We start from the raw sequence: 15,923 nt of genomic DNA, 5'->3' as shown, positions 1-15,923 counted from the left end.
GGTAGTCATGATCCACCGTATCAAACGCTTTCTCCTGATCCAGAGAGAGAGGTGGCTGACAGGCCAGCCTCAAGTGACAGATGGATCAGATCGTGGACGAGGTGGATATTGTCCTAAATGGACTGGCCCGGGAAAGTGTGGACTGGTTTGGGTGGATCATTTGGGACAGCATGGAACCCAGGCAACTTGCCATTGCACAGGCAAAGCTCTTATATTTGGTGCAGAGGAGAGACACCAGGTGCCAGTTCCTCAATGGTGAAGATTCGCTTCTTCAGGAGCAGGACTACCCTACACCCCACGTTGACAGAAGTGCAGCTCACCTGTCACCCAGGACCCTGGCGTAGTCAGCACCCAGTATGTCCCAGAAGGCCCAGTGGAATTCTACAGTGAACCCGTCCAATCCTGGGGACTTGTCTTCCTGTAGCTGGTCAATTCCTCCAGTGATAGGGGAGAGTCCAGCCGCTGGACAGCCTCAGATCCTCCCACAGTGCTCCCTACGCCTCCTCACTTGAAGAGTTCAGTGAGAACAGAGTTACATAAATGAGCAAACTTCTTTCACAATTCTCACCAGATCCATGAAGAGGATCTATCCCCTACCAGGAGCTCCACAAATTGCCTGCACGCACCCCTCCACTTTTCCAGAGAGTAAAAGGAGGGTGAGGCACGGTCCAGATCTTGTAACAGCTGGATCCTCGACCTCACAAAAGCACCTTGGGATCTCTCGAGCTGCAGGCCCCTCAGCATTTCCTTTTCCTCTGGTACTTCTGCCAAAGGAGTAGATCCTTTGTGGTCAGTGTCCGCTGAGATTCCAGGTCAAGTAGCTCTTTCGTGAGCAGCTTGATATATGACACCCGCTTCTTGGTCAACCCTTGCGCATATCCTTTGCCTAACAGTCTGGTGTAAGCTTTGCCCGGATCCCACCAAAGCCTCAAGGAGGGGAAACCCCTCTGCTTTCTCCTCTTGGATTCCCAGAACAGATAGAACATGACCTGGATTTGGCCGTCCTCTAGCACCTGGTTGTTGAAATGCCAGTATGCGGACAGCGCCCACATAGACAGCGGGTTAGGCTCCATCCACACCAAGCAGTGGTCTGAGAATGGTACCAACGGCATGGAGGCTACTCACAGACAGGAGACACGTGTCCTGGAAAAAGCCGGTCCAGTTGTGAACCACCTCCTCCTCCGCTTGTCCACCTGGAGAAAGCACAGGAGTCAGAATGGAGGCTCCACCAGATGTCAACCCAATCAAAAGATCCAACCAGCTCCCTCAGCAGCTGCACTGATGCTCGACTGCTCTGAGGACCAGAGCAATCTCTCCCTGAAATCATCCCCAAGGATAACACAGTCCTCTGTCAGTGGAGCCCAACAGCACAGCCATCTCATAAAACAAGCGCGCCTGCATCGGGCCAGGCTCGGCGTGTACACTCTAACAATGTGTAATGGTACACCATCCATGCACTTAGTGAGATGGAGCAGGCAGCCTGGCCAGAGCTCGTTTACTTTCAATATCACCAATGGGAAGTTTGGGATCAACAAATTCACCACCCCATTCGAATTGGAGCTGAGGTGACTCATGTAGACCTTCCCTTGCCAATCCAAGAGCCAGGTGGATTCATCTCCTGGAATGCTGTGGGTTTCCTGCAGGAAGCTCACCTCATGTATACATTCCCCGAGGACCGACAGATGCTGGAACCTGTGGAAAGACTCCCTGCCGCCATTGGTATTAATACTCGCTACTGTGACCTTCGTGATTGTGCTACATCCTCTTGCCAATGTCTGTCTGGTGGGAGCGGACCTCCTGACCTTGTGCCCGTGCATCCCCGACTCCCTGAAATGACATTCCAACCACTTCCGATTCCCTCTCCTTTTTAAGGATGGTGTGGACAACCCAGACAGGTCTGTCCATCAGTCAGCGGCTAGTCAGGCATAAGGCTGTCTGTGCTGAGAGTCAGCTCAGAACTCCTGAATGTCCTGAGTCTCACTGTTGGGGACGAGCTCCACCACCATTTCGGCTTCAAGAGTCCTCTTCTACCAGGTTATCTCAAACTCAGTCCCATTCTCACCTGCACAGCCTCGTCGAGTGGTCCCACCAGCGGCATGGCTGCAGCTTCAGGGCCAGTGCTACAGGGAGGCCCGACAACAACACCCACAGTCTGTTCCTGGTGCGTGGCCAGTCTGGTCCCCGGTATGCTGCTACTGCTCTCTTACCCTGCCAGTCTGGGCATCTCATCACCCTCCTTGAACTCCAAAAGATGGGCCCAAGCCACTTTGGCCTCACCCACCTCCGCACACGATCCCCTTGGTCATCCACCCCTGGGGTAACACGTGGAGGACTCAAGACCTCCTCAGTTATCGGGACCCTGGCACTCTGTTCTTTCAGGGAGGATGGTGACCCAGGAGTGGAGTCGGTGAAAACTACAGCACAGAAACAGGCCCCACCCCATCTAGTCTGTGCCAAACCAATAAAACTGCCTCATTCCGTTGACCTGCACCAGGAACATAGTCCTCCATACCCCTTCCATTCATGTACTTATCCAAACTTCTCTTAAATGTTGAAATCAAACCTGGATCCACCACTTGTGCTGGCAGCTCATTCCACACTCACCGTTCTCTGAGTGAAGAAGCTCCTCCTCATGTTCACCTTAAACATTTCACCTTTCACCCTTAACCCATGACCTCTAGTCATAGACCCACCCATCCTCAGTAGAAGCTGCCTACTTGCATTTACCCTATCTATATCCCCTCAGAATTGTGTACATCTCTGTCAAATCTCATCTCAACCTTTTTTATTCCCTAGAATGTAGTCTAACCTATTCAAGCTTTCCTTATAACTCAAGTCCCCCAGTCCCATCAACATCCTGGTAATTTTTCTCTGCACTCTTTCAACCTTGTTTACATCTTTCCTGTAGGTAGTTGACCAACACTGCACGCAATACTCTAAATTAGGCCTCACTAGCATCTTGTACATCTTCAACATAACATCTCATCTTCTGTACGCAGTACATTGGTTTATGAAGGCCAATGTGCCAAAAGCTTGCTTTATGACCCTATCTACCTGTGCCGCCACTTTCAATGAATTATGTACCTGTATTCCCAGATCCCTTTGTTCTACCACACTCCTCCGTGCCCTACCGTTCACTGTGCAAGACCTACCCTGGTTGGTCCTCCCAAAGTGCAACGCGTCATACATGTCTGCATTAAATTTCATTTGCCATTTTTCAGCCCATTTTTCCAGCTAGTCCAGATCCTGCTGCAAGCTATGTTAGTCTTCCTCACTGTCCACTGCACCCCAATCGTGAAGTCATCCACAAACTTACTGATCCAGTTATCCACGTTATCATCCAGATCACTGATATAGGTGACAAACAACAACGGACCCAGCACTGATCCCTGTGGCACTCCACAAGTCACAGGCCTCCAGTCAGAGAGACAACCCTCTACTACCACTCTTTGGCTTCTCCCACAAAGCCAATGTCTAATCCAATTTATTACCTCATTTTGAATGCCAAGTGATTGCACCTTGATGTCCAACATCTCCTGCGGGACCTTGCTAAAGTCCACGTAGACAACATCCATCACCTTGCCTTCATCAACTTTCCTGATAACTTCCTTGAAAAACTCTTAAGATTGGTTAGACATGACCTCCCAAGCACAATGCCATGCTGACTGTCTCTAGTCAGTCCCTGTCAATCCAATACTCATATATCTGGTCCCTTAGAATTCTTTCTAATAACTTTCCCACTACTGGTCCTATCTGAATCCTATCAAACCCCAGGGTCCTTCGACCTCCAGAAGGCAACGTTGCTTCTTTGGAGGCTACAATCCAAGGGCACCCATCAGACCAGAGGCTACAAGCTCAGGGAACGTCATCCCGGCTGATACGGAGTCTGTTTCCACAGATGGCCCCTGACTGACAGGCCCGTCCTCCTACTCCGGGAGGAGTGCCGGAGCATGCTTCCTTCCCCTTTAGCTGCTTCCCTATCTTCGGATTCAGAGGATGCGTGCCTCCTCCTTGTCATTCCTCTGATGTGCAGAAGTCCAGTGACCTTCATTTTGGAAGAAACCTTGATCCTCACAGCCTCTGCAGGCCCTTGCTGAGCCACAGAGACACCTGTGCCCTCCAGGCAAGGGAAGGCCCTGGCTCCTCCTCCAGTGGAAACGGCTGGAGATTTTTCTTCTTCCTCTTAGCCTTCCTGCCCTTTACCTCAACCCAGCCCTCTTTGACAACCGTGCCATGCTCAGTTCTGCCACAAGGTCAGGAGGGACAACAAGGGAGGCCCTGCAGTGTCTTCCTTACAGGCACAGCGCTGTGGCAGCCGATCTAGTAATGCTGCTCTACGTGCTACACATAAAAATAGCCCTCAGCTCTTCCCAGCCGTTCCCGCTCCTTGAGTACCTCACTATGGCAGGTATGACACTATAACATTCTGAAAACAGCCTCTGTCTGGCTTGGGCGGTATACGGATGACCAGTGACCTCTCCTCGCCCAAAGAATGCAGGTGGAGAATTCGTGGAGGTGAAGGTGCATGTTATAGATGGTAACGGGGACTATTGCCAACTCCACCGGCATGAAGACCTGCTCAGAGCCAGGGCCACCTCTCTAGCAGACGGTCAGTAGAAAAGGGACTTCTGGTTGATCTTACCAGTCCCAATAACCACAGACCCAGCCATGATAGCGAACTTGTGCATTGGACTCGGGTGCAGCGATATCACATTGGATCACCTTTTTTACAGTTTCCAGTCCGAAAGGTGGTGGCTCGTCAGGAGTTCCTTCACCAAAGGCCATGGATCCCGTGTAAGAATTAGATCTCGCCATTTTGGAGCTTAGCCCACCACGTTAAAGTGAGAAATCAAATGCTGCTGAATTATCTCAGTTTCAGTCTTTCGAAGAACATTTCCGATTATAAAGGAAGGACAGGAGTCTCCTCCCAGACAGGCTGGGAAGTCTATGTGATGAAACTCCATTGTGGACTCTCGGTGCACAGACAGGTAACTCTGACATTCCTCTGTCAGAGCTAAAGTCAAGGATTCGTTGCGAAACTCCTGACCTGGTTGTCCCGGGCTGAGTATTCCAGATGGAAGAGGGTTTACCAGTGTTAACAGCAGAGAAATCTGTCCCAGCTCCCAGTAAAAGTTGCAGACTCGAACCTTGACAAACCGCCAGCCACTGACATTGTTGCGGACCGAGCACAGACTCAACAAAACTCTGCTGAACAGCCTTGCTCCAAGAAGAAAACTGTTTCTGTCCACTGCCACCTCTCCTACACCTTCCTCTGTCCTCGTCACTGTTCTTCGGGGTTTATTCCCAAAATAAATCTGCTTTTTGTGAGAGCTAACACACCACCCTCTGCCCACAGCGTGGCCCTCCCTGAGCACCACCCCTCCCTCAGTTCCTCTCCTACGGTTTAACCCTCAGTCAGTACCACCCCTCCGACTGTGTGACACCGCCTGGGGTCCGGCTATGATGCAGAGAGTTGTAGTGGTGATACTGGAAGGTCTCTCTGTGTTTCAGAATCTGCAGGAGTTGGACCTGAGCCTCAACCCCCTGGGGGAAGGCAGCTCACAGCCGCTGGCTTCGCTGATCGCTGCCTGCCCTGTCCTCAGCACACTCAGACTCCAGGGCTGCTGTCTCACTGCCCGCTTCCTGCAACACCATCGACTCCAGCTGGCGGAGGCCCTGAAAGGTAAGGACCACTTTGTGTCAGCTGTGAGCGTCTATGTTTGTTAAACAGAGGCCTTGTCTTGATATATCTGTAGACCACAGACTATAATGTTAAACTGTGGATGGCACCAGATTATTGCTGCAGCCATTTGGTAAAACATACACTGGAAGAAAAGCACCTCACACTACTGTCGTGCCCTCTTCTCATTCATACCATCAGGGAGGAGGTACAGGAGCCTGAAGATGCACACTCAACATTTCAGGAACAGCTTCTTCCTCTCCTTTGCCATCAGATTTCTGAAAGGGCAATGAACCCATGTATACTGCCTACTTTTTTGCACTACTAATGTAATTTAATTATATATACAGTGGTGCTGGAAAGCTTGTGAACCCAGTAGAATTTGTGAGGTTATCCACTTTGGTGGTAAGAACAGGAAGGCAGATTATTATCTAAATGGAGTCAAGTTAGGAAAAGGGGAAGTACAACGAGATCTAGGTGTTCTTGTACGTCAGTCACTGAAAGCAAGGATGCAAGTACAGCAAGCAGTGAAGAAAGCTAATGGCATGCTGGCCTTCGTAACAAGGGGAATTGAGTACAAGAGCAAAGAGGTCCTTCTGCAGTTGTACAGGGCCCTGGTGAGACCACACCTGGAGTATTGTGTGCAGTTTTGGTCTCCAAATTTGAGGAAGGATGTTCTTGCTATTGAGGGAGTGCAGCGTAGGTTCACAAGGTTAATTCCCGAGATGGTGGGACTGTCATATGTGGAAAGATTGGAGCGACTGGGCTTGTATACTCTGGAATTTAGAAGGCCGAGAGGGGATCTTATTGAAACAGATAAGATTATTAAGGGATTGGACACGCTGGAGGCAGGAAGCATGTTCCCACTGATGGGTGAGTCCAGAACCAGAGGCCACAGTTTAAGAATAAGGGGTAGGCCATTTAGAACAGAGTTGAGGAAAAACTTTTTCACCCACAGAGCGGTGGATGTATGGAATGATCTGCCCCAGAAGGCTGTGGAGGCCAAGTCTCTGGATGCTTTCAAGAAAGAGATGGATAGAGCTCTTAAAGATAGTGGAATCAAAGGTTATGGGGATAAGGCAGGAACTGGATACTGATTGTGGGTGATCAGCCATGATCACAGTGAATGACAGTGCTGGCTCGAAGGGCCGAATGGCCCACTCCTGCACCTATTGTCTATTGTCTAATTTTCTTTCTGCATAAATACAACCTAAAAGGTGATCTGATCTTCACATAAGTCTTAAACCTAGATAAAGAGAACCCAATTAAATAAATTACACAAGAAACATGATACTTGTACAATTATTTATTGAGAAAAATTATCCAATATTACATGTTTTTGCTCAGCAGTCTCCTCCCTCGCCTCTCACAGTAGCCTGGGGTATATCTCACCTGGTCCTGGCAACTTATGCAACTTGATGCTTTCCAAAAGCTCCAGCACTTCCTCTTTCTTAATATCTACATGCTCAAGCTTTTCAGTCTGCTGCAAACCATCACTACAATCACAAGATCCTTTTCCATGGTGAATACTGAAGCAAAGTATTCATTAAGTACCTCTGCTGTTTCCTCTAGTTCCATACACGCTTTCCCACTATCACTCTTGATAGGTCCTATTCTTTCACGCCTTATCCTCTTGCTCTCATCTGTAGATTTTAATTTTAATTCCTGTCCCTAGTCCCATTCTAACATGACTGTCCATGACACCTCTAGTCACAATAGGACCACTGTCATGTCTGAAGAGTACCGCCTCATATTCCGTCTTGTAGCCACCAACCTGATGGCATTAACATCGATTTCTCCAAATTCTGGTGATTTTCCCCTTCTCTCTTCATCAATTCCTTGCCTGCCATCACCTCCCCTGGTGCCCCTCCTTCCCTTTCTCCCATGGTCCACTCTCCTCTCCAATCAGATTCCTTCTCTGGCCCTTTGCCTTTTCTGTCTGACAGCTCCCAGCTTCGAACTTCATCCCCACTGCCCCATCCAGCTTGCCGCCCTCCTCCCCACTGCACCTTTTTCTGGCTTCCCTCTTCATTTCCAGTCCTGAAGAGGGTCTTGGCCCGAAACATCAACTGTTTATTTCTTTCCGTAGATGCTGCCTGACAACCTGCTGAGTTCCTTCAGCATTTTGTGTGCGTTGCTCTGGGTTTCCAGCATCTGCAGAAACTTCTGTGTTTGTGTCTGTGGAGAAAAAGTAGTTTTAACCTTTTGTAGGAACTGGGAAAGAGACAAAGGCAGTAGAGACACAGATTCATAAGATGTAGGAGTAGAATTAGGTTATTCAGCCCTTCAAGTCTGCTCCGCCATTCGATCACAGATGATTTTGTTTTTTCTCCCACCCTGGACAATCAAGAACCTATCAACCTCTGCTTAAATACACCCAATGACTTGGGTCTCGGCCCAAAACGTCAACTGTCCGTTTTCTTCCATCAGTGTTGCCTGACATGCTGGACTCCTCCAGCGTTCTGGAGTCATAGAACACAATAATACAAACAAGCCTTTCTGCCCATCTAGTCCATGCCAAGCTGTTAATCTGCCTAGTCCTGTTGACCTGCGCTGGGACCATAGCCCTCCATGCCTCTCCCATCCGTGTAGCGATACAAGTTTCTCTTAAGTGTTGAAATCAACTCTGCACTGGCAGCTCATTGCCCTCTGAGTGAAGAAGTGTTCCTTTGATTTCCCCTGAAACATTTCACCTTTCACCTTTAACCCATGACCTCCAGTTGTAGTCTCACCCAACCCGGAAAACGTGGGGAAAAAACCTGCTTGCTTTTACACTATTTCTACCGCTCGTAATTGTGTATTTCTATCAAATCTCCTCTCAGGCTTCTATGCCCCAGGGAATAAAGTCCTCATCTATTCAGCTTTTCCCATAACGCAGGTCCTCAAGTCCTGGCAACATGCTTGTAAATGTTCTCTGCACTCCCTCAATTTTCTTGATATCTTTCCTGTAGATAGGTGTTCAGAATTGTACACTATACTCTAAATTGGAGCTCAACAATGTCTTTTACAATTTAATATAACAGCCCAACTTCTGTACTCAGTATATTGATTTATGAAGGCTAATGATCTAAAAGCTCTCTTTATGGCCTGTGATGTCACGTTCAAGGAATTATGGATCTGTACTACCACATCTCTCTAATCTACCACAGTCCTCGGTGCCCTAATGCTCATCATGTAAGTCCTACTATGGTTTGTCCTCCCAAAGTGCAAAACCTCACATTAGTCTGCCCCGAGAACGGAAGTGACTGAAATTGTCCGTCTGGGTCTTTTGAGTGACACCATCTCCTGTTGCCCACAGGTGCCCTGCATCTGAAGACGCTGTGCCTGTCTCACAACCCTCTGGGTGCAGTGGGCATAGAGCTGCTTCTGCAGAGCCTGCCTCACCACAGCCTCACCCACCTGGAGCTGGCGGCAGTGGGCGGAGCCCGCGGGGACACGCTGCGCGTTGAGCACTTGGTCAGGTACCTGTCGCAGGTGAGTGCAGAGTAGTTGTCAGGAGCACTGCCCACACACGTGGACCTTCTGACTCCAATGTGACCAAGTAGTGGATATGTCTTCACCTTCTCTTTCCCCTCCCCCAGGACGGATGCTCTCTGGCCCACCTGAACCTCTCCGCTAATCGTTTGACAGATGATTCTCTTCGGGATCTTTCCAGGTAACCTCTCCATTCACTTCTGGGTACTACTTGCTTCTGAGTTATAGGGAGAGATTGTGCAGGCTAGTTCAAGTTCAATTGTCATTCAATCATGCAGGTGTATTAATTAATTTAGAGATAGAGCGCGGAACAGGCCCTTCCAGTCCTTCGAGCAAACAACGACAACCCCCAGTTTAAACCTAGCCTAATCACGGGACAATTTACAAACAAATTAATGGTAAGTCTGTGGACTGTGGGAGGAAACCGGAGCCACCCGGAGAAAGCCCACAGACTTGCTTACAGGGGATGCCAGGATTGAACTCCAATCTCCGACACCCGAGCTGTAACAGCATCGTGCTAACTGCTACGCTACCTTGGCGTCCAGCTGATAAAGCTAAACAAGACTGCATTCCTCCAGAGCCAAGATGCAAAGCACAATACCGTCACGCACGGCACATATAGTTACGCTAGCACATACATCTACAAAATAATATTAGCACCGCTCCCCAAGTGTCATGGCCTTGAAGATTGATGTCCCTGAAGCCATGTTTCTGCAAGAACATGCACACAGCAATTTCTGATCTTGCACTGGGTCAGCCGCAGACAATCCAGCTTGTCTTCCAGGATGTGAACACTGGAAGGCAGCACCAACAGGAGAGAGAGCCAGCCGGCAGGGGCCCAGCACGGATTCCAATTCACTCGCTGCACCCTTGCTCTCTTCCACACCGCCTGCGGTGCCTCCTCCCTTGTGTGGTTGTAACAGGTGACGCCATGACATCAGGGCGTGTCCACTCAACAATTTACGGTAACAGGCCCTTTCAGTCCAGTGAGCCTGCACTGTCCAATTATACCCGTCTAACCAATTTACCTACTAACCCACATCTTTGGACTTTGGGAAGAAACCAGAGCACACAGAGAAGCCTACGCAGTAATGGGACAAACGTACAGACAGCAGCCATATTGAACCAGGGTCGGTGGCTCTGTAGTAGTGTTACGCTAACCACCACACTACCGTGCAGCCCCAATTAGATTAGATTTGTCACGCGCCAATCAAAGCATCAAAGAAATGAGCTGTTTGCGTGAACAGCCCACACAACATAACAATGTGCTGGGGGCCCAGTGTAAAATTCAGCATGTTTTACACTGTCCGAGGACAGAGGCCGCTACATTATTCCTTGTAGCGTCGGAGACGGAAGGGAGACCTTTCTCACTGGAGTGTAGGATGTAAGGATGTCAGTGTCACCACACATTCCAACACCAACATGACATGCCCACCATGTTCACCAGAACAACAGGCAACCAGCAAAAAGTTCAAAATAAATTTATTATCAAAGTAGATATATGCCACCATATACAACCCTGAGATTCTTGTAAATACAAGAAACAATCGAATCAATGAAAGACAACACTCAAAAGGGCGGACAAACACCCAATGTGCAAAAGACAGCAAGCTGCAAAGAGAAAACAGAAATAATTATTACAATAAGTAAATAACCAATAACAATGGAGAACATGAGATGAAAGGTTCTTGAAAGTGAGTCCATCGGTTGTGGAAACTTGCGTGAAGTTAGAGTCTCAGGTTCAAGAGCCTGATGGTTGAGGGGTAATAACTGTTCCTGAACCTGATGGTCTAAGACTTGAGGCCCCCGACTCCCCGCTCGCCCTCGTCCCTCCCCCCCCCCGGCCCCCGACTCTGGCTCGCCCTCGTCCCTCCCCTCCCCCCCCCCCGGCCCCCGACTCTGGCTCGCCCTCGTCCCTCCCCTCCCCCCCCCCCGGCCCCCGACTCTGGCTCGCCCTCGTCCCTCCCCTCCCCCCCCCCGGCCCCCGACTCTGGCTCGCCCTCGTCCCTCCCCCACCCCGGCCCCCGACTCTGGCTCGCCCTCGTCCCTCCCCCACCCCGGCCCCCGACTCTGGCTCGCCCTCGTCCCTCACCCCCCCCCCGACCCCCGACTCTGGCTCGCCCTCGTCCCACCCCCCCCCCCGGCCCCCGACTCTGGCTCGCCCTCGTCCCTCCCCCCCCCCCCGGCCCCCGACTCTGGCTCGCCCTCGTCCCTCCCCCCCCCCCCCGGCCCCCGACTCTGGCTCGCCCGACTCTGGCTCGCCCTCGTCCCTCCCCCCCCCGGCCCCCGACTCTGGCTCGCCCTCGTCCCGCCCCCCCCCCCCCGGCCCCCGACTCTGGCTCGCCCTCGTCCCCCCCCCCCCCCCGGCCCCCGACTCTGGCTCGCCCTCGTCCCTCCCGACCCCGACTCTGGCTCGCCCTCGTCCCTCCCCCCCCCCCGGCCCCCGACTCTGGCTCGCCCTCGTCCCTCCCCCCCCCCCGGCCCCCGACTCTGGCTCGCCCTCGTCCCTCCCCCACCCCCCGGCCCCCGACTCTGGCTCGCCCTCGTCCCTCCCCCACCCCCCGGCTCCCGACTCTGGCTCGCCCTCGTCCCTCCCCCACCCCCCGGCCCCCGACTCTGGCTCGCCCTCGTCCCTCCCCCACCCCCCGGCCCCCGACTCTGGCTCGCCCTCGTCCCTCCCCCACCCCCCGGCCCCCGACTCTGGCTCGCCCTCGTCCCTCCCCCACCCCCCGGCCCCCGACTCTGGCTCGCCCTCGTCCCTCCCCCACCCCCCGGCCCCCGACTCTGGCTCGCCCTCGTCCCTCCCCCACCCCCCAGCCCCCGACTCTGGCTCGCCCTCGTCCCTCCCCCACCCCCCGGCCCCCGACTCTGGCTCGCCCTCGTCCCTCCCCCACCCCCCGGCCCCCGACTCTGGCTCGCCCTCGTCCCTCCCCCACCCCCCGGCCCCCGACTCTGGCTCGCCCTCGTCCCTCCCCCACCCCCCTGGCTACGATAGCCTTAAAGTTTTTAAAAGGGGTGATCTAATGGAGATGCGTAATATCCAAAGGGGTAAAGGTAGGGTGAATGCACTCAGACTTTTGCCCAGAGTTGGGGGATCACCAACTGGAGGCCATGGGTTAAGGGTGAGACGAGAACCTGAGAGAAAAATGAGGGTAGGGCCCTAGGGAGTGTTGTGGAGAGAGCCTGGGGGTTCTGTTTCCAGATTCCCTGAAAATGGAGACACGGGCAGTAAAGGAGGAGGAGGCCTTCATCAGTCGGGCCATGGGGTGTAGAAGATGGGGGTCATGTTGCAGTTGTTCAGAATGAGGTCACACTGGGAATATCGTGTTCAGTTTGGCCACCCTGCTGTACCGAGCTGGTAAAGGGTACAGAGGACATTTACGAGGATGTTGCCGGGACTCCTGGGACTGAGATATGGAGGGAGGGTGAGGATGCTTGGAATTTTGTCATTGGACTGTGGGAGACTGAGGACTCACTTATAGATAAATCATGAGGGACAGAGATGGGGTCAATGTCAGAGCACCCGGTGAAAACCCACGCATTCACAGAGAGAACATACAAGCTCTTTACAGACAACACTGGAACTGAACTCCAATCCCTGACACCCTGAGCTATAATAGCATCGCGCTATCTGCTACACTGCTGTGGTGCCCTTAACTATTTCCCCCACCCCACCACCTTCTCCTGACTCTTCCTTTCCAGTCCTGATTAGGGGTGTCAGCCTGAAATATCGATTGTTTATTCGCCTGCATAGATGCTGCCTGACCTGCTGAGTTTGGTGTGTGTTTGTGTTTACCCCGCAGGTGCCTGCTGCTGTGCCACTCCCTGGTGTCACTCGACCTGTCTGCCAACCCTGGGCTGACCGGCGGAGGGGTGGAGATGCTGCTGGGAGCTATACGTGAGCGGAACTGTGCGATGCACTTCCTCAGTGTGACAGGTATGCTGGAGTCCGAGCCCCAGGTACGGGAGCTGACAGGACCCAGGGGTTTGCTAGTACAGAGGGACGTTCTCCCCCGCCTCTCCTCCCTCTGTTCCTCCCCTCCCTCCAAACCCTTCATGGCTCATTCCCTCCAGCCCACCTCAGCCGTGGTTTGGGTCCAGGCTTCTGGGGTGATACAGTGGGTGATTCTTAGAACATAGAACAGGCAATGTTGTGTCCAACCAATTCAATTAGTAATGGCAACTCTCGCTTTGGCTTGTAGCTTAATATAGGGGGTGATGCCCCCAGCCCGGCCAAACTTAAGAAATCTCGTTTGGGTGTATGCTGCACGATGTGTCCCCTGTTACAAATCAGTACCATGAAATAACAAACAGTACACAATATGCGATTAAATGATTAAAGCTTTATAATTCTTACTTTGACTCTATGGTTCGTAAAGAAACAAAAAGAAGAGAAAAAGGGCCCAATCTTATTAAACAGTCTGTTGCATAAAGTTGAAGCTCACTGATAAGCCAATCGTCCACCATCGACCTCCTCCGATGGTCGCTGCCCTTCGGACCCTCGTTCGAAGTCCACCCCGTCCGGCGATCTACCAACTCTCTCCATTCGCGTCTTCTCTCCTCATCTCTCCCCGGCAAAAAACTGCGAAAATCTCTCTTCCGGATTCACAAGAAAGATCAACAGCATTCCAAACCTCATTATCTCTAGTCATAACCCAGACATTGCTGCTACAGAGAAACCATTACATTATCAGTGAAACCTTTTTTTATTATTGTGCAATCATGAACAATAGCCAGATCAGAAATGCTGATCAAGTCAATTAGTTCCCAAAGAGAACTCTGACAGGCCAATCAGATGGTTCACTGCTGCTCAGCGACAGAACACAAAAACATCATATGTCAAGTACACAGAACAGGCACAAGGGTCGCTAGCCCCTGTACCCCAGAAACACACCTGAGCAGTGCGGCGGAGGTCTGTGCTATGCATGACCTGATCTGAAAGCATCACGTTGACTCATAACAGATCGTGTTCACGGTGGAACAGCTTAGTCAAGGATGGGGTGATCAGCACAGACGGACAAATTATACCTCCACTACCCCCTTACAGCATGTTACACAGCAGTGAAACCCTACAACATGTTACTTAATTAAATGGGCATCTAAACTAATCTCTTCTGCCTGCACCATGTCCATATCCTTCCATTTTCCTCACACTCATGTGCCTATCGAAACATCTCTTAAGAGTCTCTAATGTACCCACCTCTACCTCCACCCCAGGCAGCACATCCCAGCACCCATCAATCTCTGCCCCATCAGGTCCTCTGGTATTAGACATTTCAAACCCGGGAGAAAGATGCTAATCGTCAGCCCATCCACAACGACCCAGTGAACTCTGCAGTGAGAATTATGCCAGGAGCTGGGGTGGGGGGAGGGGGAGGGACTGGGTTCAGGTGAAAGACGAGAGCTGAGGTGGCCGGGGTCAGAGGTAATGGGATGAGGGGAAGCTTGGGAGTCGAAGTAAAGGGTCATGTGAGGTGGAAGATTGGGTGGGGGTGTTGAGGGCTTGGGGTGAGGGGGAAGGTGTTTGTCGTTCTTAGAGTTTACCCTCTAACCGTGCCTCTCTCCCTCCCTCCCAGGTGCCCCCGTGCAGAGCTCCCCGCTCACCGAGGGAATTGCTCCCAGGCTGGCCGAGCTGCGTCTCTGTAGCACCCGGCTCAGTAAGTGTGACAAGGAGGGACTGACGGACTCCTGGCGAAGTTCCCTGGGAGGGCAGCTTCAGACCCTCTGCCATCTGCACAAGTGTCTGCTGAAAGCAGTGCCCAGCAGCCAGCATTAACCCGCCTGCCCGTTCCCGTCCACCGGCCCCCTACCCCTTCCATCCATGTATGTATAATGACAACCTTTTTAATCACAGCTGCCTTTGTACATTGTGTATTAAACCAGACATCATGACTGATTGGAGTCACGTGATCTTCACTCTCTGGCCCCTGCCCCTCTCCCTCCTGTGTAAACACAGCCACTGGAATCTGGAGCATCACACAGTCTGCTCGAGGAACTGAGCAGCTGAGCAGTGTATGGGAAAGGAGTTGTCGAGGCTGCATGGGTTTCCTCTGGGTGCTCTAATTTCCTCCCATCTTCCAAAGGCGTATGGGGATTAGGGTTAGAAAGTTGTGGGCACGCTGTGTTCGTGCTGGAAGCGGGGCAGCACGCGGGCTGCCCCCAGCACATCCTCAAACTGTGTGGATCGTTGGTGCAAAAGATGTACTTCACAAACACAAGATTCTGCAGTTGCTGGAAATCCAAAGCAACACACACGAAATGCTGGAGGAATTCAACTGGTCAGACAGCATCTTTGGAAGTCGACATTTCAGGCTGGGACCCTTCATCGAGACATACATATGACAAATAAAGCTTATCTTTATTAAGTGTCTGTGAACTGGTCAGCCACCATGTGTTTGGTCCCCCCCACCCGCACCCCCCAGTGTGGAGGAGACCCCATTGTGATCATTGACAGATCAGAGGGAGTACAGGTGAATGGATTGCTGCGACCAGTAAGGACTGTCTGGGTCCCTGAACAGAAAAGAGAGGGAGGGAGGGCCCAGCGGGTGACGGGGGGGGGGGTGTTTAAGGGACCGTGTGTTATACATTTGGAAGGATGAGAAAGCAGCGAATTGCAAAGTCAACACCACAATAATTCAATCGTTGGAATTCAGTAGGTTGAATAGCAGCTATGAAGGGGAGAAGCTGTCGAGAGACCCTGCTTTGGGAATGATGTCGGTTTGACTGGATAGAGCATTGCTCTCAGCTCCTTGCCCTGTGTAACGTGGAG

The 15,923-nt window shown here is 51.8% G+C and overlaps 1 protein-coding gene across 3 annotated transcripts in view; it reads left to right on the top strand.

Moving 5' to 3' along the window:
* tonsl (tonsoku-like, DNA repair protein) overlaps nt 1-15,478 on the top strand; it is a 96,958-nt gene extending 81,480 nt beyond the window's left edge. For all 3 annotated transcript variants that reach the window (XM_063042442.1, XM_063042441.1, XM_063042443.1), the window contains 5 exons: nt 5,512-5,683; nt 8,979-9,154; nt 9,262-9,335; nt 12,958-13,091; nt 14,731-15,478. In XM_063042442.1, the coding sequence (XP_062898512.1) occupies nt 5,512-5,683; nt 8,979-9,154; nt 9,262-9,335; nt 12,958-13,091; nt 14,731-14,930 (756 nt within the window). In that variant the 3' untranslated portion in view covers nt 14,931-15,478. The remainder of the gene's footprint in view (nt 1-5,511; nt 5,684-8,978; nt 9,155-9,261; nt 9,336-12,957; nt 13,092-14,730) is intronic.
* Nucleotides 15,479-15,923: the final 445 nt, after the last annotated feature.

Source organism: Mobula hypostoma, chromosome 3, assembly GCF_963921235.1.
Source record: "Mobula hypostoma chromosome 3, sMobHyp1.1, whole genome shotgun sequence".
Classification (NCBI taxonomy): Eukaryota; Metazoa; Chordata; class Chondrichthyes; order Myliobatiformes; family Myliobatidae; genus Mobula; species Mobula hypostoma.
This window is presented reverse-complemented; position numbering and strand designations above follow the sequence as displayed.